This window comes from Orbicella franksi, chromosome 12 (assembly GCF_964199315.1).
Source record: "Orbicella franksi chromosome 12, jaOrbFran1.1, whole genome shotgun sequence".
Taxonomy (NCBI): domain Eukaryota; kingdom Metazoa; phylum Cnidaria; class Anthozoa; order Scleractinia; family Merulinidae; genus Orbicella; species Orbicella franksi.
The window spans coordinates 15,126,262-15,150,213 of record NC_138156.1 but is presented as its reverse complement, the minus strand read 5'-3'; the positions used below and the strand labels follow the sequence as shown (position 1 = coordinate 15,150,213).

At 40.6% G+C, this 23,952-nt stretch overlaps 3 protein-coding genes across 10 annotated transcripts in view; all 3 read left to right on the top strand.

Annotated features, from left to right (window-relative positions):
* LOC145462359 (bridge-like lipid transfer protein family member 2) overlaps nt 1-15,583 on the top strand; it is a 274,690-nt gene extending 259,107 nt beyond the window's left edge. For 7 of the 8 annotated variants that reach the window (XM_081445860.1, XM_081445857.1, XM_081445859.1 and 4 more), the window contains 2 exons: nt 12,011-14,481; nt 14,734-14,808. In XM_081445860.1, coding sequence (XP_081301986.1) covers nt 12,011-12,129 — 119 coding nt within the window. In that variant the 3' untranslated portion in view covers nt 12,130-14,481; nt 14,734-14,808. Of the gene's footprint in view, nt 1-12,010; nt 14,482-14,733; nt 14,809-15,541 lie in introns of those variants that run through there. The other variant, XM_081445856.1, reaches the window with a different exon arrangement.
* The window catches only part of LOC145462469 (uncharacterized), a 249,957-nt gene that overhangs the window by 19,623 nt on the left and 206,382 nt on the right, over nt 1-23,952 (top strand). The gene's annotated exons all lie outside the window — the stretch shown is intronic.
* On the top strand, nt 19,160-23,678 carry LOC145462367 (uncharacterized). The gene is made up of 3 exons (XM_081445873.1): nt 19,160-20,409; nt 20,674-21,052; nt 21,218-23,678. The coding sequence occupies exons 1-3, from the start codon at nt 19,408-19,410 to the stop codon at nt 23,512-23,514; spliced, it is 3,678 nt and encodes a 1,225-aa protein (XP_081301999.1). The 5' UTR covers nt 19,160-19,407; the 3' UTR covers nt 23,515-23,678.

Genomic DNA, 23,952 nt, shown 5'->3' with positions numbered 1-23,952 from the left:
AAGTCAATAAAGACCGCTCCCACTGTCTGACCGTTGTCAATTGTTATCGTCCACTTCTCAGTCATTGAAATGAGCATTCCTTCAGTTGAAAGTCCTTTTGTAAAACCCCATTGTTTACAACTTTTTGTGCCACAGCTGTTCGTGCCACAGCTGTTCAGATGATTATCAATTAGACTGCGAATCTGGCTTTCAAGGAGCTTACTGGGAATACTTAGTAATGAGATTGGCCTATAATTAAAAACATCTGCTGGACTTCCCTTTTTAAAAATTGCATTAACTTTTTCTAACTTCCATGGATCAGGAAAACTGGACAAAGCCATACTGTAATAAGATACCGTTAACAAGCTATCTGAAGCAGATGATCCGCAACAGCTAAACTACGAGACGAAATACCATACGGGTCAGAAGCTTTGTCAGGTTTAAGGTTCTTAAGATCACTCTTGAGCTTACTGATGTTAACTTCCAAGTCCTGTATAGTAGGGGGTAGTTCTGTACACGAACTAACACTTCATCGGTTTCAGGGAATTTTTCAGCTAGCTCCTTATAAGAGTTAATAAAATCAGCTTTCTCATTATCATTGCATACTTCGTTGTTCTTTGCATCTCTGAGGACGCCAATGCGTTTGCTCTTAGATTTGCCAGTGGCTTTGTTTACAGTTTTCCAGAATGATTTAGAATCCTTAGTCTCTGCAAATTTATTCTTCCAATATTGAGCTTCAGTACTATGCAGGATCTTAGTTACTTTATTTCCAGCACCTTTGTAGTCAGTCCAATTTTTCTGTGTTGAAGAGTACCATCACAAGCTTTCAAAAGTTTATATCTCTTATTCATCTCTTTCTGGATCTCACCATTCATCCAGGGCAGCGAGCACTTTCTAACTTTGGCTTTGCGTGAAGTGACTTGACTCTTAACTATGTCATTATACATACGATCCCAGGCCCAGGTAATGTCATCAATGTCGTCAAAGGTAGAGCAAACCCACCAGGGAGCACCTTCCAGGTCATGTTTGAAATCATTCAGATTTTCCATCACCTTTTTAAAATTTTGAACATATTTAACAAAAGGCTTTGGATTTCTGATCTTTAACTTGTAAACAACCTAGATGAACTTGTGATCAGCAATGCAATAATTAATCACATCAGAGCTTGAAACCTTGGAGATGTTATTGGTAAAAATTAGATCAATCAAAGTATTAGAATGTTCCGAAGTTCATGTAGGCGCCTTAATAATGTTGCAAAAGTTGAAGGATTGTAAGATACGTTTCAATTTAGTACCATTAAAATCACGCGCACGGACAAAAAATCATACTAAGGTGAGAGGGGTGAGTTCAGAGTTCGTAAAGTTCAAAATAGTGGAAGCTCTCGCAACACGAAAAATCTCCTTTGTCGCACCTCAAATGTGAGGTCAATGGTTTGTTAAAGGAGGTCACTCCAAAAAACATATATTTTTTGTCAACGCTAATAGAAACGTTGCACTAAGTTTACCGACCCACCGAAGTTTCAGCCTGTAAGGTGCAGGGTTTCCTTGTGAAATTCATCTCCAAAAAAGCCCAAAATTCAAACTTCGTTGCCGCCATTTTGAACAGTACTCAGCAGCCAGGCAGCGTTTTCATGACATCTTTCCATCCAAGAGATTTTGTCTAAATGGCTTCCAACAAGCCTTTTAACTACCACTCTGGGTTATGGCTGCTCTTTAGCCATATTAGTTTGAGCCAAACATGCTCCAAACTCCGAAATGAAAGCATTTAAGATAGTGAAGTGGATAATTGCTTGGATAGTTGCAGGTTTTTCAACTTACCGCCAGTTTCGAGTTGGATGGAATGACGTCACATAAACACGGCCTGGCTGCCAAGACAGTTTCAAAATGACAGCCTCCGAAGTCGCTTCTTTCGAGATGAATTTCTTCAGGATAGCGGGCACTTCAGAGACCTAAACTTCGGTGAGTGGAAAAGCTGAATGTTTACTTGCTATAGGTGAAGACAAAAAAGTGAGCTTTTTGGAGTGACCTTCTCCTTTAAAGGCCACCTCTGCATGCTTTTGACAACCTTTGATGCGCATCAAAGATCATCTTTGAATATACATTTGCTTGCTTTGTTGCTTTGTCTGCGATTCAAGTCAAAGGTTTGCTAAAGATGTGGTCGAAGATGCCTGTGACGCAAGCCAAATGTTTGTCGAAGGTGCCCTGCGCATTCCACGCACGCACATCTCGCCTAAACTTCTCACTTGCGCTCCTTATTCGCGCTTTCTGACCAGTTATTGCATTTCACATGATCCACATTGTAAATGCCTTTTCTGCCTTCTACACTAGCTTTGTAGCTCTGTATACAAAAGATGCAATCATATCCGTACTCTTGTTTTGTACTTAACAAGTTTTGAAGGAATATATGAGCTTTAATAAGGTTTTTGTACTAATGTACTTAACTTCATCTCAGTTTGAGTTTTTTTTTCCATTTTTATGGGGAGTAAAATTGCAAAATGTGAATAATATTAACACCAACGAGATAGAGTTAAGCTTATATTAAGTTATGTTAAGCTGATAGTTTCTGCTATGACAGACACTTCAGTCAATTGACTTAGTAACTAAAGCGACAATATGTGTCTCTGTTGTAAACATCTTGAGGAACAGCACACCTGAGGCCACTCAGAGCATCACACGACAACAACTTGCCGCGGATCGAACTCTCCAACAGGATCCAACTATCACCGTTGTGCCAGCAGATAAAGGGAAGGCTGTAGTCGTTATGGATACGGTTGAGTACCGTGAGAAGGTTCGTACTCTATTGAGCGATGAAGACACCTACACTAAGATCACAGACAAACGTAGGAATCCAACATCACGGCTTGAAAAGAACCTTAACAAGCTATTATCAGAAATTAAGTCATGTCCTTCCACTCACGACCAGAATGTCAAGCAAGTGGATCCAAACCTGCATCACCGTCTTCACGGCACAGATGCTATCCCGGCTTCCTCCTATGGGCTCCCAAAGATCCACAAGCCTGGTATACCACTACGCCAAATAGCCAGCTGCATCAACGCGCCAACCTTCAATGTATTCCGACATTTGGTTTCTATCTTATCCCCGCTGCTGGAGGAGAAATACTTGATAAATAAAAGTGTTGTGTTTGCCCAGCAGGTTAGAGACCAACCAATTACAGAAGGTGAGATCATGGTATCGTTCATTGCATTGTTTACGTCCATGCCAGTAGACCTTGCTTTGCAGATCGTCCGTGAAAAATTACAACAGGACGTTACTCTAACGGAACGTACAGATATTTCTGTGACGAACATCATGAAGTTACTAGAGTTTGTCCTGAAGAACAGCTTCTTCACCTACGATCAGGAACATTACCAGCAAACGTTCGGCTGTGCCATGGGATCTCCCGTGAGTGCCACTATCGCTAACTTGGTGATGGAGTACATAGAAGAAAGAGCAATCTCCACAGCTACTCATCCTCCACGATGGTGTTACAGAGAGAGAGGAGACACGTCATCAAAGTGCTAAGGGATAACAACTACTCTCTGCGTTTTATCCGGAGTTGCAAGTCCTACCACAATTCTCTCCCCCGCGATTAGAGTACCAACGACACTTCCAGCCCTACGCACCTTCAACCTCAACTTTTGTTGTTCTTCTGTATGTCAGAGGTGTCTCTGAGAGAATTTCGCGAGTACTACGTAACAACGGCGTTAAAGTGGGTTACAAACCTTTCAATGTTTTGTGCATGTGTTTCCCGAGACCAGAGGACAAACCTTCTTCCTCGCAGTGCAGGGGTGTTGTTTACAAGGTCGGCTGCGTTGATTGCAACTTCATGTACTATGGACAGACTGACAGAGCCTTGGAAACAAGGTTAAAAGAACATAAAAGGACGGTTCGGGTTGGAGACAACAATTCCAAAGTTGCGCAACACGCGAACCTATTTGTCCATAGTATAAACTTCGACCATGCGACAATTGTAGACAAGGCTCGTAATTTTCACGAGAGACTTCTTCTCGAGGCTTGGTATTCGCAGAGAGACAACAATGTGGGAAATGAACATATTGACATCCCGGACGTTAACAAATCCCTCGCGTAATCACGCGCAGCGGTCGTTTGTTATGTTTTTGCTGGCGTAGCATGCGCAGATCTGTGAACCGTTAGAAAGCCTTTACTCAGGTGGCTTTTTAAAAAAACTGATGAAGGCCACAGTTGTTTGGTCAAAACGTCTTTGAAGTTTTATTAACGCTGTTTCTAACGTTAACAAGAGTCAGTGTCAAGCACAAATTTTAATTCTGATGTCCATCCCTGACTGCAATTTTAGTATTTTCAGTTTAAAAAAAATATATCCTTATCAACTTTTGTAAATAAATATATGTGAACTGAAAATAAAGTCTTGTCTTTTCTTAACAAAGAGCGTTGCCGATCAACCATTATTCAGTCAAGTGCAATCTTACACCAAATGGTTTTCACGGCAGTAGATCTGTCCTGCCTTGAATATATGCAATTCAAAGGCTCTTTGTGTAAATTAACATTTACTTTTTAAACTCCGTTATACTCTGAACATTGAAATAATTGAATTAAATTCAAAGACTTACCATTCGTGGTCAAAACACTATGAAAATTTCACCATGGCCGCCATAATGAAGTCGATGAAGGAAAATGTCAGTGTTCTTCACAGATGACATCGCTAACTTTCAATCTCCTCTCTGATTGGCCAGAAAAATGCAGGAAGGCACTGGCAGCCATGTTTTCACGCTGTCTTCTTCTACCACCTCCAGGTCAAGTGAAATTTTTTTATTTAAAAAAATAAACATTGGCAAGAAAGCAAGCCAAGTTTTTAACCAGTTCCGTTGCCATGGCAACAGCACACATCTTAGCCAAAATGCGAGAATAAACCCTTCTGTGGTTAACCTTGACTCTTGCAAAAAAGGGGCGCCAAAGCATAAATAGTTTAAAAGTAATGGTGAATTAAGCATAGGCACTTGAAAACTGTGTTCGGCCACCTTAACACAGTGTTCAGTTTTGTAATGAATAGCTTCTCGAAAACTAAACAATCAAAATTGTATATCGTCTAGGTGCCTGCTGATTGCTGAGTATTTGTGTTTGCTAATGCATTAGTGTTAATGTCGTACCGGACATAATCTGTGTTGCACAGATGACATTTAAATTTGTTAACTTCTCTTTCGGACTGAGAACGTAAACAACCTTCTTGCTCTGGAAGACGGGGTTAATGTGGACACCAATGTTGGCACTCATACTCTGCATTTGCCTTTTGACTGAATTAGCTGATTGCTGATCTTTAAATGGTATTGGGACCATGATAGTAGGGTCTCGTCACTAGCATCCTTGGGTACATTGATATTGTAGGTATTATGCAGGATAAATTGATTTTCTAGCCTAAATTAAGGAAAGTAGAGCGGAGCTTGTTGCACTCATCATAAAACGCGGTAGGAGTAGATGACAGGCGATGTGCTCGATGGATCATAGTAGTGAGCAAACAGCTTTTAAAGTGAAGTTGTTTGTACACGTTTAAATATAATTTCACCCAGAGAGGATACCTAAATGGGAGGTACAAAAGTTCTAAGTGTCATGCTTAGCAGTTGTAAATTTCATAAGACAAATTCTGTTTCAGATTCAGTTTTAACCACACCCCTACGGGAAAATTTAGTGAGCAGTAAGGTAATAATTTATTGCTGGTTCTCATCGGACATCATTATATTCCAAAATTAACTAGACGCTTTGCTGCGTGTTCCCAGGCAGTCGTTATACTGAGAAGCACTAGCTATATTGCAATTGAGCCAAATGTTCTGCTTTTGAAGTCATACGAAATTCAATCAAATCGATGTGCTCAAGCTATTCTGCCTTTGATCATGTTGATTGCATTTCTTGGAATCGATTAATAGCTTATCACTCGTTTGCAGGCCTTAAGGGCGTGAACTGAGTCAAGGTCTTTAAATCAGACTATAAACGTTTCAGTCTATTTTCCTTAGCCTTTGTCGTCGTCGTTGTTGTTGTTGTTGTTGTTTTTTGCGTTTCTCAAGCAAGCGAGAAATTTTGAATTTCAGTTATAGCGGTGCGTGACATAGAGCTACGAACGCGTTTGTCGAAAAACACATACTTATCTCGTGATTTTTAGCCCATTCAGAAGTTAAAGTATTAGGATGCCAATAAATAGCCATTAAATTCCATTATTTGGCCCATTCAGAAGTTAAAGTATTATTATTATTATTATCATAAATGCTTGTTTGTTCAGTACAGATAATCAGTCGCCTAGATAGCCAAAGTAAGTTCCAGATGTTTACACTATTTTCCGGCCGCAATGTTGGTGTACCGAGGTATACCAACACGGCAGCTCCATGCTGGGCTCTGTAAATTTGAGCAAAATATTTCAACGAATATCTGAGGTTTGCAAAAACGCACAGACTTAAAAATTAGGGGTGTCATCTTTATTAATCTCCTTTAACATCACAATTTTTTGACTTTGTCCACTGAAAATTAATGGTTTTCGAATAATTTTTTTATTGCGTCAGGATTTTTGTGACAGTGCAAGCCAAGAATTGTTTTGCTGGGGTCAACATATATTAGTTTCTTTCAGCTTAAATATGTAATAATTCGCTTCATGGATTTCATTCTAATAAAGACATAACTCTACGCTACAAGAAAATAACGAGAGAATATCGTTTAGTTCGAGATTTTAACTTTATTATACTTTACGAAGTTTCTCAGAACGTTTTACTTAGGTGTACTCGAACAGATACATTTGTAAACAAATTCTTTAACCTTTCTGTTCTTGTTGCTGAGACGTTCTTGAGTTCGTGCTGGGATTCTACTTGGTTCACGAGCATGTCTAAAAATACGATGACGCTTTTGAAGATGCTTTTTACCAAGTTGAAGAGTTGATAGCTCCTTTGGTATAACATGATTCTTGATAAATTCACTCAAAATGTTCGCTCATAAATTGATCCCTCCTAAGGCTTAAAGACCGACCCGTTCCAAAACGCTTAACGTTCTTTAGTGTTGGTCTTCCGCGAACGGGGTGTTCGTTTCTATGTGATTTCATCGCCCTAGAAATCATGGAATCCGTGCTAACTTTTCACGACGACAATGGACGAATACACAAGTGACGCATGCGCTTTAGAGACCAGACGGCGATTTGTGACTCAACGAGGAAAAAAATCAAAGGCTTCTTAGAGCAACCTCGTGGTTTGAATTGATGGCACCATTGATGTAACCTGTGATCTGGCGTTCTTTGCAAAGTTACCTTTGATCGTAGGCCACACGTGCCGGCACAGTTACTATGTTGGTAAGCGTATTAATGGCGAAAAAGTTTCTTAAATTTTGAATTGCTGAAGAAAATTAGTTAAGATATAGGCAAAGGTTTGCGTTGTCCAAATTTGAGGGATGGAGGTGTGGCAGGAAAGCATCAAAGGCGTTTTTAATTACTGGGTTGCTTCTGAGGCAACCATAAGTTTTAGGTGTGCAACTCATCACGAGGATTGGATTTTGTTTTTCTTGGAAAATTGACTAAAGAGGGAGTAATACGCGCGAGACTACGTGCGAATTAGGATGGAGTGTTCGCGTGTTCGCAGTTTGTGACATAAAACCGCTTGCCAGAAAGGACAGAATTCAAGTAGTCGAGGCCATTGTGACGAGTTATTTTAATATAATTTAATCTGCTGGAATTTTGCATGACTATCATAATGTACCACTCAAAAATGCTTTAAGTATGATGAGAGCTACAAGAAGAAATTATATACAATGTTTGTCAACATTATGTGTAATGTGCAGGAAAGAAAATTTGACGGTCAAACATTGGTATAGATGTATATAATTTCAATTGGTATCCTTGATAGAGAAGTAGTAAGTTCATGTACATGTAGCTTCTACTATATCAAGGCAGTTTGTACATTATACACTCACTTTTGTGTGATTTGATCTCTATAATGCTATTGAGATTTTATGACGCCTCTTAAATATTCAAATTTTCTTGTTGCTGCAACAGCAGTTCTCCCTTTTTTATCCCCTCTTTTTCTTAGCTCCAGTTTATGTTATTATTTCACTACAGTACAGCATAATAAATTTACTTTGTCACTGAATTTCCAAGGAGGTGGTGAGGTCCACTGAAGTGTTTTGTGCGCATTCTTGTGCAGTAATGGCTGGAGTTGTAAAATGTGTTTCCAACTTTCTAATTATATGTCCTTGAACATACTCATTTCATATGGTTGTGAGCAGTAATGTTCCTTTTGTACTTTCTGTGTTCGGAGAAGTTTAGCATTTTGGGATCTTGGTGTGTGTTAGGAAAATTGGTATTGTTATCTGTAGTTGTCTCATATAAGCACTTGATTACTTGTGTTCTTGCCAATTCCAAATGAAGCGTTTCAGTTTGTTGCAGCTGTAACCTAATTTATAGACATAGCAACACCAAGCGTGTTGTTACCATCTTGTTTCTGTCACTTACATAATTATTGCGGTTGCAGATACTGCAGAGTTGATGTCGTTTCCATACTTAATGCGCATAAGTTGTTGACAGTAGGAAATTCTGCACCTATAATACACATACAAAAATAATGTATTTCTGTATTTCTACTATGCAAGTTAAAAACAGAAAGGGAGTAATTGAAAAACATTATTTGTCTATCTATGCAATAAATAATTCTGTTTTCTTTGCGTGCATGAAATAATTAACTTTTCAGTTATAGTGTAATTTGTAGGTTTCACATTCTGCATCACTGTGGTTCAGGTGTACAGGCGAAGTTTTTTTGCAAAGTAATATCTTCAGACAGCTTACAGGGAAATATATATAGGCTTGTGATCACTACAGTATGACTCCAGTGTACCGGCAGATTGCACATGTTGTGGTATATTTGTATAAATGTGATCTATTTGTGTACGGTAGTCAGTAGTATACTGGTTAATCAACTGTGTGTACCCTCTGTTTGTGATTAGAAATGCTTTCTGAGCTTTTTGTTCCGTAGTTTCCTGTATCGGATTAATATTGAAATCTCCAAGCAATATAGTAGGAATTGTAGGTTCTGTCAATACTGACTCATGTAAGAGCTTCAATCAATTGTGAAATTCTAACAGTTTTTGACCAGTAGATACCCACCACATGAATATTTGGAACTGGATGGCTAAGAACTGTTACAGTAATTTCCACACTATTTACATTAAATCTGTATGGAATTTCAGTACAATTTAAATCATTCTTAATGTACACAGCAGTTCCATAGCATGTTCTGATGCTAGACTGACTAAAGTCATTTCTCTACGAATTAGGAGGAGGAAGGCTTACCTTTTGTTCCAGATGATAAAGCTTTTATTTCAACGTACTGCTTTCTTCCTGTGGCCGGTCGATTCGTCGTCGTCGTCCAAAGATGTCCATAGCCGCGCTCTTTACCGAAACCTAAACCTCTATCCAACTACCACTTTGTTTCCAAAAGTCTCGAGAGGCCCCTTAGTCCGTGATTTGCATTCAAAACACCGCACATTTCGAAGTTTTCATGGTCGTGGGTAAAACAAGAAAAAATGAACAAAGTTTAACGCTAACCAATTTGCAGGAAGCTTATTTCGTGTTCGCGGTCTTAACGGCTCTTCGCGCACGAATCGTTCATGTTATCGTCACTTTTACGACTTTGACGCCCATTTCTCTGCAGTCAAGTATTCTGTAGCATATTTCCTTTCCATTGTTGGCTCCACAAAGGTATGTTCCGATCAGGTTTGGAATCAAAAAACCATCACGCTTCAAAGGGACAGGACGCCATTTTGAATCTGTCCGGGCCAATCTGTCCAAGTAGTAGGACATATTCTCGCCTTTGTACTACCCCCCGAATACGTACACTGAGACAATGAACAACGAGACAAACTTGTCGGGGAGTGGGAGATGAGGGAGAACGTGTTTAATCCAGGTTTAATGCATAAATTAATTGTCTAACAAAGTGAGTGAGTGATTTTCAATTGAATTTTACCCCCAAACCCTTAACCTCATAGCATGACTTACGTCATACCAGGAGGTAAAAAGAGAGCCAAAATTTAAACTCAGGCCTCACTGCCTTGGTAATAATTCCCTCTCCTTCTGTAAAGTGTTGAAGAGTATTAAAGTAGATGTAGACGACGTGAGTTTACGTTGTTATTGTTATCTAATACATCTAACAACTGGAGTAAAATGAATTGTTAGTCAAAGGGCCAATTTGAACAAGGACTGGAAACAGGATCTTTTCAAGGGCAAAAATATATTGAGTTGAATTAAGTTGTGACATGATATCAATGCATTGATTACATGATCATGATATATCCATAGATAGATAGAAACTTTATTAAGAATGTCATCAACCACCTAGCTGGGGAAAAACTCCCCTACTAATACGGGGACATAACAAAAACGAGTTAAATTAGAAGAAAATACTAAAAAAAAAAACCTATAGCTATTTACAATAGTAAAATTTAAATCCAAGTTAAAATATGTTATGAGACTATGTACAGTGGATTTTATAATACAATAATACATACTTAAAAAAAAAAAATCTTTAGGAGGAGCAGAGCGGACAGCCTCTGCAGCCATCATCTAATAATGCATCAAGATTGTTGAGATTTCTGATGTTCGTCTTAAAAGTGCTGAGAGATGTGGCCTCTCTTATGCTCTTTGGTAATTTTGACCACAATTTGGGTCCTAGATATCTGATCGAGTGCATACCATATTTCACCGAGTTAAACCTGGGCATTGTAAAGTCAGATTGTCTTAAGTTATACGTACTAGGGTTATTGCTGAAAAAATCACAGAGATAATAGGGGCATAACTTATGTTTAACTTTATACATCAAAATAGAGAGGTCTTGAAGTCGTCTATTAAGTAATGTGGGCAGACCGGCCCTCGCGAGCAGTTGATTATAGCTTGAGCTGTTGTCCTTAAAAACTGCTCTGAGGCCTCTTTCTTGTATTCTCTCCAGTTTTCTAGTATCGCTAGCTTTACAAAAGTCCCATCCTAAGTGACAGTAGGTAACGTAGGGTAAAATGGCGCATTTGAACAATGTTAGTTTTGACTGCGTAGGAATTAGGTTTCTTAATCTCATTAAAACGCCTATTCTTTGACTAGCTCTTTTACAGCTAAGATTTATGTGGTCAGAGAAACTAAGATCGGAGTCTAGTGTCACGCCTAAAAGTTGAAGATTATCCGTGGTCTTGATTTCCTCTCCGTTTACATGGATGTTACCATTGCTCTGACTAAAGCCGATGTTCATGGCTTGGTACTTCTTGATATTCCCGGCTAAGAGATTTGAGCCGTACCAATTTGTAGCAAAATTAGCACTCTCCTTGAGTTGCGATGTAACGGCTCCCTGGTCGTCCCCGATATGATAAATTTGGTGATCATCTGCGTACATGAACCTTGGGGCCTGGCCTTGCGTGTTCACCATTCCTGTGCTAAGCAGTGTTGTGTACTTGTGAAATTGTATACTCGGTATTCAGCCAAGTGCCATAAACATTGCTGCATACATTATCTGCATTATTATACATTGAACTCACTCATCTCTTTTCTGATGGTCGAAAGCGTACAGTGAATTTTCGAAATCAGCGCCTGTGACGTCAACTCTGCAGATGATACAATAATCATGTCAAGGACACTCAAGGTCACGGGTAATCATGTCAAGTTCGCACGCCTTGTGTTGCTTGCCGTCAGTGAAGAAGCAAAATCATGACTTCCATTTTTTAAGTTCATTGTATAAAAATACAATTATTGGATTCGGTTTTTGTGATTTCCAGGATAATCAAGGTCTCGGTAAGGGTTATCAGCCTCGGCCTTTGGCTTGGGCTTATAACCCCTACCTCGACCTTGATTATTCTGGATATCACAAAAATCTCATCCAATAATTGTTTATTATCCTACACAGTACATTAATTATAGTAATCATTGATTACAAAGGGAGGTGAGATCATACATGGTCTATAGTAACAGTACTTTTTGCACCATGTAAGTATTATCTCTCCTTCGTTCGTCGTCCATTCCTTCCATCATTCAGAAAAACATTCAATTTTTCATTTCCAGGTCTCTTGCAACCTGACGGAGCGGGACCTGAACCTGTCAACTTGGAGGAGGAGTATAAAACTTTTGAAAATGATGACCAGCCAAAAGAAGAAGAGGAAAGAATGAGCAATGACATTTAAAAGTGAAATACAGAAATAACTTGTTTCTTAAGTTGGTGAAACATGAACAAGTTCCTATACATGTGCGCAGTCTATTTCTCAGCTATAGGTTTACCTTGTTTAGAACTGTTCCTTTCTTAGTGGGTGGATGTGACATATTTGAAAAGTTGTAATTACTGTTATACAGGTAAATTGGGAATTTATAAAAGTTTTATTCCACTACAGTGGCTACTGCTACCTACGTGGTTTACAGAAAATAAATATATCAATTGGTTTAAAACTGGCAAGCTTTGGATTATTATCTCAGGTTTTAGTTGAAAAACAAAGGCAAAGGAATGGATTATGTAGGAGTTTGCTAACATGGACTAAATGTAGAAAACACAAGGGTAATTTCTTTATTTCTCAACTGCTAAAAATAACTGGAGGTTTCACCAGGTAATTCATTGCTTAAGGTTTGTAACAGGTTTTATTACATGTAACTGAAACATTCCGGTGAGCAATACTTACACATGTTATTTATACATCTACTCTGTTAACCTCCACTCACTCTCCAGGTCTCTCAGTCACTAGCCATGGCCTCCCCTATCCGGTCGTTCAACCTGGGTTGGTTTTTAGTGCAGAGTGCACTATTGGGATGGTTTAGGGGGGCTGTTGTTCGCTAAGGCACTTATGCACTCAGGGTGCGTTCCTTTAGGGTGACCTGGATCAGGATCAGTGATTCAAGATCATTGTTCATCAAAGAAACCGATGAATCCGTGACCAAGTGGATTCATCGGTTCCTTTGATGCACCATGATCCGAGTGATCTTGGATCACTGATCCTGATTCAGATCACCCCAAAGGAACGCACCCTAAGGCACTAAGGTACTAAAGTACTAACACAATAAGGTGTAAACTTTAATGTTTGTTTAATTAATTAATTTCGATTAATCAATTAGCTTTGCGTTAAGGGGACCTAGTGGGGTAACCATAGGTACCCGTGTGTATTACGCAAAACGCGACATAATTACGTTGCTTTCTTAGATAACTTGACAAAAATATATATTTGGTTTTGCAAATCTCATGCTATCCTTGTGGTGCTATTCTCTTAAGAACAAAAGAAATTTGCTTCAAGCGCATGCGCAGATTAGTGCGCGTCAAAGTGGATTATATCTTAGTATTCTCGTCCCCAGAGACTGCGCTTCTTTTGGTCAACACCAAGAATCGCGACCTCTGGGAAGGTCCAATTTCCTGAGCATGCGCAGAGTGATGGTTTCGTATTCTCAGCCAATTTGTCAGACTTGACTCTGAGCATGCGTAGAGTGACGAGAAGTCCGTGAATCGCGGACTTCCGGTCTTGGACCTTCCCAGAGGTTGATCCCAGAGGTCGCGAGCCTTGGTGCTGACCTAAAGCAGCGCAGCCTCTGGGGACAAGAATGATATGTTACGAACGTTGAGTACTTTTTCTTGTGGTAGAATTAACATAACATGTAAGACGCATGCGTTCTAGAATTGCTAGTGCGGTAAACTCCGTTCTCGAGTTCAGATGCACGCTTTTTTATTTTTTAAGTGATACCACACTCTCGTTTTGTCCGGGAATAGCAGCTGTATTTCAGGTAACGTCAGTTCTCCTTTGTTTAGTGCAAAGAACGCTTCTGTGACTGCGTATCTTCTGGGATCTTCCCAAGTTCGATTCAAGAAATGTCAACTGCTGTTTTATAACTATTAGGTGTCAGATAAAGAATGGAAACATATGGCTTCTCCCCAACTTGTTTATTTCCTTTTCTATGAAAGAGAGCCAAAAGTTCATATTCAGCCGAAACTTTCCCGCGATAGTTACATGTAAAACTAGTAAAATTTGTGACAAAAGAAACGTCGTTATTATTGCCGCAGACTCCGCGGCATTTACTGAAACAGGCAATTAATTTCATTAGTCGATGAGGTGACTGTGGGATATAATTTCGGTCAAGTAAATACTTCAATACTTCTCTTTGAAACGCTCCTCAGCTGTGTTACTTGATAGCATTGTGTATTAGTTTGACGCGGTTTTATTGTTAACACCAAAGCTGGCAACAGAATAAGACCGCACTCTTCCGTGACTCGACGTGACTATTTGATCAGTCCAGAATATCCCGATAAATTAGGACAGTCATGACGTCATGAAGCTATTGTTAGCAGGGAAAATGGCGGACCTTTCATGCAGACCAAGAAAATATGTTGTTTCCAGTCTCGCATAGAGTCTGGCCAGCATTATCCAGGACTTTTTGCGACCAAACGTTGAGAAGGAGAATAAGCGGCCATTTTGGTAGTGGGAGAACGTTGACTGTCTTCTAATCATTGAGTTTTTTTGGTGTCAAGCGACGATGTAGACGCGATTTTGTGGCCAAATATTAAGGTTAATAAGTGTACGCGTTATTTTCTAGTATTCACGTATTTTTCATTGAGCTGTGTATATTTTTTACTGGTTCTAGTGTTGTTAAAGTTTCATCATGCCAAATTACACGGTTGTAAACAACGTCGATATTTTGTAAACTCTCTTTGAATTTGAGGCGTTACAAGTGTACCTGAACCGCTGTTGTTATAAGGCTTGAGTAATGCATCGTTCCTTCATTTTTATGACAGTTGTTTTCGATTTCTCTCTCTCAAGTACATGGAAGAGCATACTCGACTGCTCGAGGCACTTTGCCGAATTTTTGGGGAAAAAAACAAACGGAAAAGAGAGGAAATAAGACGTCGCTAAGTACGCGGACGAAATTAAACAAATTTGGGAGGTCTCTGTTTTGGTGGATTCACCGAATGTGCACCCCAGTTTTATCACTGGAGAGCCAGTAGCCTGTTGAAAACCACCTACAGCGAAACTGATAGGCCAGGGGTTGTGCAGTGATTCCCTGTAAATGGATGCTATCAGTATCCCAAGGAATGGCACAAAGGGTAGAGAGATTGTTTGTGCTCATTTACTAGACGTTGAGGACCATGCAAACATGTAAGTTAAGGTTTGTAGGCGGCATTGTACTCTTTTTTTTTTTTTTGGCATTTTTTAAAAACTATACACACTGCAGCTGTTCCTAGTAGATGATGATTCTTTTCACCTCCCCATGAAGCTTGAATGTACCAGAAAGTAATGTTTTTCCAAAATAATTTTTATGAACGCAAAGACTGAAAAGGTACGAGAGTTTATAATGTAGTGTCGAGTGTTGAACATTACTAATTGTGAAACTAATGCAAAACATTAATTGGTTGTGAACAGGAAACATCAGTTTGGTTAAGAATATGTAATAAAAAATAGAAAACATAAGAGTTATCAGACCACTTGAGGGCAGTCTCTTATTTAGTGAGACTAATGTGGTAACTACATTCAAAATAAATTCATATGTTAAAACGAAAAATACATTTGTAATAATATTGGCATCTGTAAGCAATGTAATAATCTTCTAAGCGCTTGTGATTTCTTTCAGGTCCTGCATTCTGCTAAGAGGCAAATTCAAGGTCGAGAGTACCTAAAGAGTGAATAAAATAAAATGGACTTCACTTTCAGGACTGAATTTGTTTTGTATACTTTAAATAAATATATAATAAAACCTTGGGACATGTGGTTGGATTGTGAATACTCCCTTGTCAACCTGTCCAGGAATTATATTTTGATATTTTTGGGTAAATAACTTGTGAAAGTCAGCAATTATATGTAAGTTTTCATAATTTAAATGTGGAAATCAGACATGATATCTTTTAGCACAGTAACAAATAGATACAAGAAATATTTGAAATAAATACCAAAATAGAGAAATTTCAGATTTACAAAGAATATATTAACAGAATTTTTGACTATTCCTGCATCTGACAACACTAAAATTTTGGATACATTTTTTCTAGCTTAGTTTATTTTGTATAAAGGAACAAGAATTTCTCACTCGTATGCGTTATTGAAAATTCTGTTTTAATGATGATTTCATTTCCTCGATTTAGCCAAAACGTATAACATTTTGGACATCTACAATTGATCTTTGCTGGCATGTAAGACCAGGCGCGTGCTGTCGATTTCGGCCCGATAATCCCTAGACAAGAGGAAAGCCTCAATTCTCATATCGATCATTTCTGTGCTTAGAAAAATGCAGAGTAAAGATGCTTACCGATTGTACGGTCTCTTTCCAAAGAATGATAACAGCAGCTCGTCAAACGTTGCCCACATTGCGTTCTGTGGTGCTTCCTTCGGTCCGAGGATACTCGTTATCTGGGCAGAATTGTCTGTGACATGGAACGCGAACACAAACTTTCCTTTTATTTTATAATTTGGACAGTATTTAACTCAATTCGAGATAAATATATACCTCCCGAAGGCCCGCATTCATGGCATTGGAAAGTATTCGCGACTCGCTTTGTCCGCCATCTTGAATCTCTTTGTTGTGAAACACAACATTCCAATCAAAACACGCATTCTCATTGGTTGAAACGTGAGTTGATAGACTGTTGATAATTAGATTAGTTTTTGTTTATCCGTGAAATGAAATTTTGCGTTTTGAATAAAACAAAATCGTTTCTCTTCGAGTTTTCAGCAGATATTTCTTTTTTATTTTCCATTTATCTCCAGCAGTGAGTAAAAAAATACACATCTTTCTTATATTTTCGTGGAAACAAAGGTACCTTGTTGCACACATTGGCGAGGAAAACAAAACTATCAAGTTACAAACGGCGTGAAAAGTACAATTGTCACGTTTGCTGCAGTGACTTTAAAGCCGTCTTGACAAACGGTAATCGTAAGCCATTTTGGGGCCTTGAAAGAAAACACAAACATGAAACATACACACTGCTAAGATTATGTCTTATCAAGTTTTTGTCCGCTCATATTCCGCTCATATTAGTTGACTACCGAGGGAGAGAACGGCATGGGTGAAGACCTATGTGACTACTGTATAAGAGCCGTAAATTATACTGTGCACTATCTGAGATTGTCTCACTAGTTTAGTGCAGAGTGCATTATTGGGATGGTTTGGGGGTTGACATGTGCTAAATCATCACGGCAATAAGGTGTAAACTTTAATGTTTGTTTAATTAATTAATATCAATTAATTAGGCTTGCAGCAAGCGTGTAGGATGGGGTAAGTACTTGTGAACAATACGAAAAATGGGTGACATGCAATCTTACGCCATAAGCCGGAAGTTACATGAAAGCGAGGCCTAAGGGCCCTCCAGTTGGCGAGAGTAATTATGGCGGATGCTATGTCAGAAAGTACAAGATCAAATAGTGCTGCACAAAAGACCTCGCATGAATGTTGTGCCGCAGCACTATGTACCAATAGGTCGGATAACAGAAACGACCTCACGTTCCAGGCATTTCTGAAAGATTCTCAACAAAGGATGGAATGGGCATTGAAAATGAAACGATCTGACAGCAAGTTTAAATCGAACACGTCTCTGTTTTGCTGCTCCGAACATTTTGTTTCTACAGACTAGAAGCGCAGTTTAACTGGGAAAAGGAAAGATCTTTTGCCAACTGCTACTCCTTCACGGTTTCAGTGGACCAAAGCGTCAAGTCGTGAGATCGAAAGGACAAAGCGATGCGAAAGCAGAGAGGCGAAATCGACATCACATACTCGGTTGTATGTTCAGAGAATAAAGGTCGTCCACTGGAAACCAGCAAAGTAAAAATTGAAAACGAGCATCAAAATGAAGATTTGGCAGAGGTCGTTGCAGATTTAAAACGTCAACTATTACTTTCCAAGTTTTGTATAGAAAGATTTAAGAATAGTGATGATGATATTTTCTTTTATACGGGTTTTCCAAATTACAATACTCTAATGGCATTCTGGGAGTATGTTAAACCCTGTGCACAGTCTTCAATTAGTTGAAATTTTGCTCGAAGCAAAAGCGAAGAGAACTTTACTGCTACATTTCCATATCTACATGAAGTAGACAAAGAAAGGGAAAGGAGCCGTAATATTGATCCAATAGATCAACTATGGATGTTTTTGACCAGAATTAGATCAAGATTATTTGAAAGCGTTTCTGTAGCTACAGTATGTGATATTTTAGTGACATGGGTAAACTATCTGTACATCATGCTGGGAAGCCTGCCAATATGGGTTTCCAAGGATAAGATCAAGCAGTATCTGCCTGAGGGATTTAAAGGCCAGTATCAAGATATCCGAGGGATTTTTGACTGCACAGAGATTAATCAATCTAATTAATTAATCAGAGATCAATTCACAAAGGATTCATTCTTTGAGACTATGAACATTGCTAATGTGAGGATCCACGTGGAAAGATCGATCAAACGGTTGAAGGCATGGCACATATTTGATCAAGTAATACCATTGTCTACGCATAGCTGCATTAATCAGTTGTGGACTGTTCCATCATTAATTGTGAATTTTCAAAACCCTATTCTTTCAGTCTAATTTTGACATTTTAAAAGTTACTGTGTTTACTTGAAGTCAGTTCACGTGGCCGACATCTTTTGTACAAGAACATTTCTTCAATGTTAATAAGGTTCAGGTTCATTTAACAAGAAAAAATCAAGAGCATGGTTGAAATAAAATGAGTTTAATTTAGGAACCATAGTTTTGGACCACATGTCTTTTAAAGGAAACACTCGTCGTTTGAATATGTCTCCTATGCCTGAATGTGTCACAAAGTCAATCCATGAGAGCACAGAAAGGCCCAACTGACCCTGAAGTTGATAATAGTATGAATGCTCCGTGTTCAGAATAATTTTCCCATCTTTTGAAACCAAAAACTGGTTTGCTGTAAACAATGGGTGGCCAACAGTTTGAGCTATTGAGAGACCCACAGATCCTGCCTTTGGGTTAGTTTTTATCTCCACTCCTCCAAACTTATCATTTGACATGGGATCAAAAACAACATGATCTAGAGATACCCCTAAATGAGGTAGGGATGGGTTGAAACATAAACCAACTTCTGCCACTCTCAGTCCAGTGTTCCCTTCCTCATGCATTTTTTTCTTTTTGACATACGTATCTGCAACTTTGTCGTCATTTTCTCTGCCATATTTAACAAAGGGCAAGTTGCTGATATCAACTGGTGTCATGATATCGTTGTTATTTCCGGCCTGCGGTTTCAGGCCCAGTAGTACCCAGGCCCCTCGTATATATAGAGTTTGTAAGTTCATTCATCGCGGCCTTCTTGCTTGTACTCGTTAGCTTAGCAGTATTAAACTTGTGTGTGTTAGAACGCCTCTGTGTCCATTGGAATCACGACATGGTGTCAGGAGTGGGATACGATTGCTGAATTGGACCTTCACCGTATTTCCCAGCGAAGAAGAGAACCTGGTCGTCAATAATCTTTCTTCGCGTTCGTCGTAAACAAAATGGCGGAACTTGCGGGTTTACCGATTCCTAGCATGGACTGGCATTCGCCGGATGCCCCACAGGCGTTTAAAAAGTTCAAAGCCCGTTGCGAGCTTTACTTTTCGGGCCCACTAAAGGAGAAATCAGAGGAAGAAAAGGTCAGTTATCTCCTTATCTGGTCGGGTGACGATGGCATCGAATTAGTTTCCACGTGGACTTTAACCGCCACGGACAAGAAGAAACTTGACACCTACTGGACGCGCTTTGAGAATTACCTTTCTCCAAAGAGCAACTTTCGACTCGCAAGATACAAGCTCAGGACCCTGAAGCAGGAACCTGACGAGTCAGTCGATTCATTTGTCAAAAGAATTCGAATTCTCGTGGAAGACTGTCGTTTTGAAAATGCAAATGAACACATAATCGATGCCTTGATCTTCGGATCTAATTCAAAGCGTACGCAAACCAAGCTCCTAGACAAGGACGCCACTCTCTCACTTGATTCTGCCCTGGACATTGCCCGGACAGAAGAGGTAACAAGTAAACAAATCAAGGAAATTTCACCCGATAATTCAACTCGTGTTGATGCAATGAAGCATGAGGGAAGCCTTCCCGTCAAGCCCCGTGGTCCCATCATTCGTTTATGTGGTTGTTGTGGTTCGGAGCACGACATCTCTGAACGTTCAAACTGCCCAGCGTATGGAACCAAGTGTGGTGCATGCGGTAAAGCCAATCATTGGAGGATAGTCTGCCGTACAACCAAGCCTGGCAAAAAGGGAAAGCCAAATGGTCGTCAAAATCGTCCTAAACCTCCGAAAGGAAAACCTGGAAAAAAGCATCTTCATAGTCTCGAAAGTGGTCAACCACCAGAAACACCAGAGCTACCAGATCAGTTATACTTTCATACGTTATCAGTTGATCAGGTCAAGAAAAGTGACACTCAAGCCTTCGTTGAGGTGGAAGTGGATACCAATCACTGTAAGAAACCGCTTTTATGTAAGGTTGACACTGGTGCTGAGGGAAATGTTATTTCTTTGAATACCTACAGATGCCTCTTCCCATGTTCATCATCCACTACCTTGTCACCATCAAGCACTATCATTACTGCATATGGAGGACATGCCGTTAATCATCATGGCACTTGTGTTCTCAAGCTGGCTCATGGGGGTACCTGTAGGTCATATCCATTTCATGTTGTTGACGCAGATGGTCCAACCATATTAGGTCTGCCAACTTGTACAGATTTGAACTTGATTACCATGAATTTCAGCATCGCAACCCGTGAGGAGGTTTCAAAGCCAAGTACCCCACCCAAGCCTGTTTGCAATCCAGACCCGGTTGCTAAGGAGGAGGTGCTCAAGCAGTACAAAGATTGCTTCGAAGCCGTTGGCTGCTTTCAGGGTGAATTTCACATTACCATTGACCCTGCTGTTCCCCCAGTTGTGCATCCTCCACGAAGAGTTCCAGAAGCCCTCAAAGATCCTTTGAAAAGGGAACTTTATTCGCTGGTTGAACAAGGAATTTTGGCAAAAGTTACCGAGCCTACAGATTGGGTCAATTCCTTGGTGTGTGTCACCAAGAGCACTGGTGCGTTGCGGCTTTGCCTAGATCCTAAGGATCTTAACTGTGCTATCAAGAGGCCATACTACTACACACCTACACTGGAAGATATCCTTCCGAAGCTTAATGGTGCAAAGTGCTTCTCCATCCTGGACGCACGCAGTGGTTACTGGAACATCAAGCTTGACCAGGCCAGTTCGCTATGTACAACCTTCAATTCGCCATTTGGAAGATACAGATTTCTGCGATTACCCTTCGGTTTAGTCTGTGCACAGGACATTTTCCAAAGGAAGGTAGATGAAACCTTCGGTGACTTACCCGGTGTGACTGGAATTGCAGATGACATTGTTGTGTATGGCTACAAGAGTGACTGTAGTGACCATGACGAAAACCTTCGTGCTGTTCTTCAGCGTGCTCGTGAGACCGGCCTTCGTTTTAACCTGGACAAGTGCAAGTTCAGATGTACTCGAATTCCCTTCTTTGGCCATATCGTAGGTGCTGAAGGTCTGCAGCCTGATCCTCGGAAGATCGATTCCATTCTGTCCATGGATCCTTCAACTAGCCTCGCAGATCTCCAAGCATTCCTTGGAATGGTCCAGTTCCTAAGCCGTTTCATTCCTAACTTGGCATCCATAGCAGCTAATCTTTGGGCACTCACCAAGAAAACAAGTGACTTTGTTTGGATTCCAGAGCATCAGTCAGCTGTAGACTGCATCAAGAAAGCCATTGTGGCCCCCACCGCACTGCAGTACTTTGACAGTACCCAGCACGTAACCATTCAAGTGGATGCCCCCCAGAGGGGTTTAGGTGCAGTTCTTCTACAAGCCAATGGTCCAGTGGAGTTTGCTAGCAAATTGCTGACCGAGACTGAGAGCCGATATTCAAATATCGAGAGAGAGATGTTGGCTGTTCTTTTTGGCTTGGAGAAGTTCCATTATTACGCCTACGGCCGGCCTGTTGTTGTGGAATCTGACCACAAACCGCTGGAGGCTATCTTTCGAAAGCATCTGTCAAGTGCGCCACCTCGCATCGCTAGGATGATGCTGCGCATACAGAAGTATGATGCAGAAATCAAATATGTCCCTGGAAAGGACATACCTGTCGCTGACGCTCTTTCAAGAATCAGCTCCTGCTCTGGTGAAGATATTCAAGGGCTAGATGTATCTGTACATGAGGTCAATCTTCATCTTAATGCAAGCCCAATGCGAGTGCCCCACATACAGGCAGAAACTGCGACTGATGCAACCTTGTCAGCTCTGCGTGAGATCATAATGCATGGATGGCCTGAAAAGAGATCTGATTGCCCTGCCTTTCTTCATGCCTACTGGAACTATCGCGATGAGCTCACTGTGGCCAATGGTCTGATACTGAAGGGTACGCGTATCGTTATCCCTAAGTCACTACAGCCTGATGTTCTGCAACAGCTTCACTATGCCCATCAAGGTGCCGAGAAATGCAAGCTTAGGGCGAAGGGGTCAGTATTCTGGGCAAACATCAATCGTGATATTGAAGAGCTGGTTAAGAGCTGCCCCCCGTGTCAGCGTCACCAGAAATTGAACGTCAAGGAACCCCTGCTGCCTCATGATGTGCCGCAGAAGCCGTGGCATACTTTAGGCTCTGACATATTCTTCTGGAATAATGCTAACTACCTGGTAGTTGTCGATTACTACAGCAAGTTCCCTGTGGTAAAGAAACTTTCCAACCTCCACTCGTCTGCAGTCATTGCACACCTGAAATCTGTGTTTGAGGAACATGGAATTCCCAGCAAGCTTGTAACCGACAACGGCCCCCAATATGCATCTGCTGCCTTTCAGGAGTTCAGTCACAATTACGGATTCACTCATGTTACATCCAGCCCACTGTATCCGCAGTCTAATGGCATGAGCGAGAGGACTGTGCAAACTGTAAAAGATCTTTTGCAGAAGTGCAAGGAAACTGGGCAGGATCCCCATTTGGCCATGCTTTGTCTTCGTAGCACCCCACTAAGTTGTGATTTGCCTTCACCTGCTGAAATGCTGAATGGCCGAGTATATCAGACAAACCTACCAGCTGTCTCCAAGCCCTCGTCATCTGCAAATGGCGACATCAATGTAAGGCTCCAACTCAGACAGGATAAGCAGAAGGTGCAATACGACAAGGCAGCCCGACAGCCACTTCAACCCCTCTTCCCTGAAGATCGTGTTCGCGTGCTCAACCCAGCTTCTAGAACCTGGGAGCCAGGCGTTGTCCGGGACGTGGCTGCCACCCCACGTTCCTACCTGGTGACGGCTGGCAGAGGTGGCACACTGAGAAGAAATCGTCGTCAACTTCGTACCACCGGAGAGTCTTTTAAGATCCAAGGTGTTGAGGTACCCGCTGATGTTGAAGTTGATGACCCCATCTCCCATGAAGCCGGAAGTGCTGGTGGTGCCTGCTCTTCGGCAGAGCCAACAGAGTTCGTGACTTCAAGCTCAAGCTCTACCCCAGATCCGTCTCCCGTGTTGCCGCCTCGCCCTCCAGATCCTTCTCCTATGTTGCTGCCTCGTCGCTCCGGTAGGAGAGTCAAAGCTCCTGATGGACTGAACTTATAAGCATGCAATGTGTTTTATCTTTGAACATTTTCTTTTGTTTTGCATTTGTCAGTTTATCATCCTTAAGAAAAGGGGGATGTCATGATATCGTTGTTATTTCCGGCCTGCGGTTTCAGGCCCAGTAGTACCCAGGCCCCTCGTATATATAGAGTTTGTAAGTTCATTCATCGCGGCCTTCTTGCTTGTACTCGTTAGCTTAGCAGTATTAAACTTGTGTGTGTTAGAACGCCTCTGTGTCCATTGGAATCACGACAACTGGATCACAGATTGCTCAGATAAATTCAGGTGTTGGCTGACTCTTTCTTTTCAAAATTTTGCCAAACTTTGACGCTGTGATGCGGTGTTTTCTCTCTTCATACCATACATTGTTATTTGCTTGACCAGTTGTCTTGGCGTAAAGCTCCTGTGCTGCTTGAAGGGATACTTGAACCTTATTCA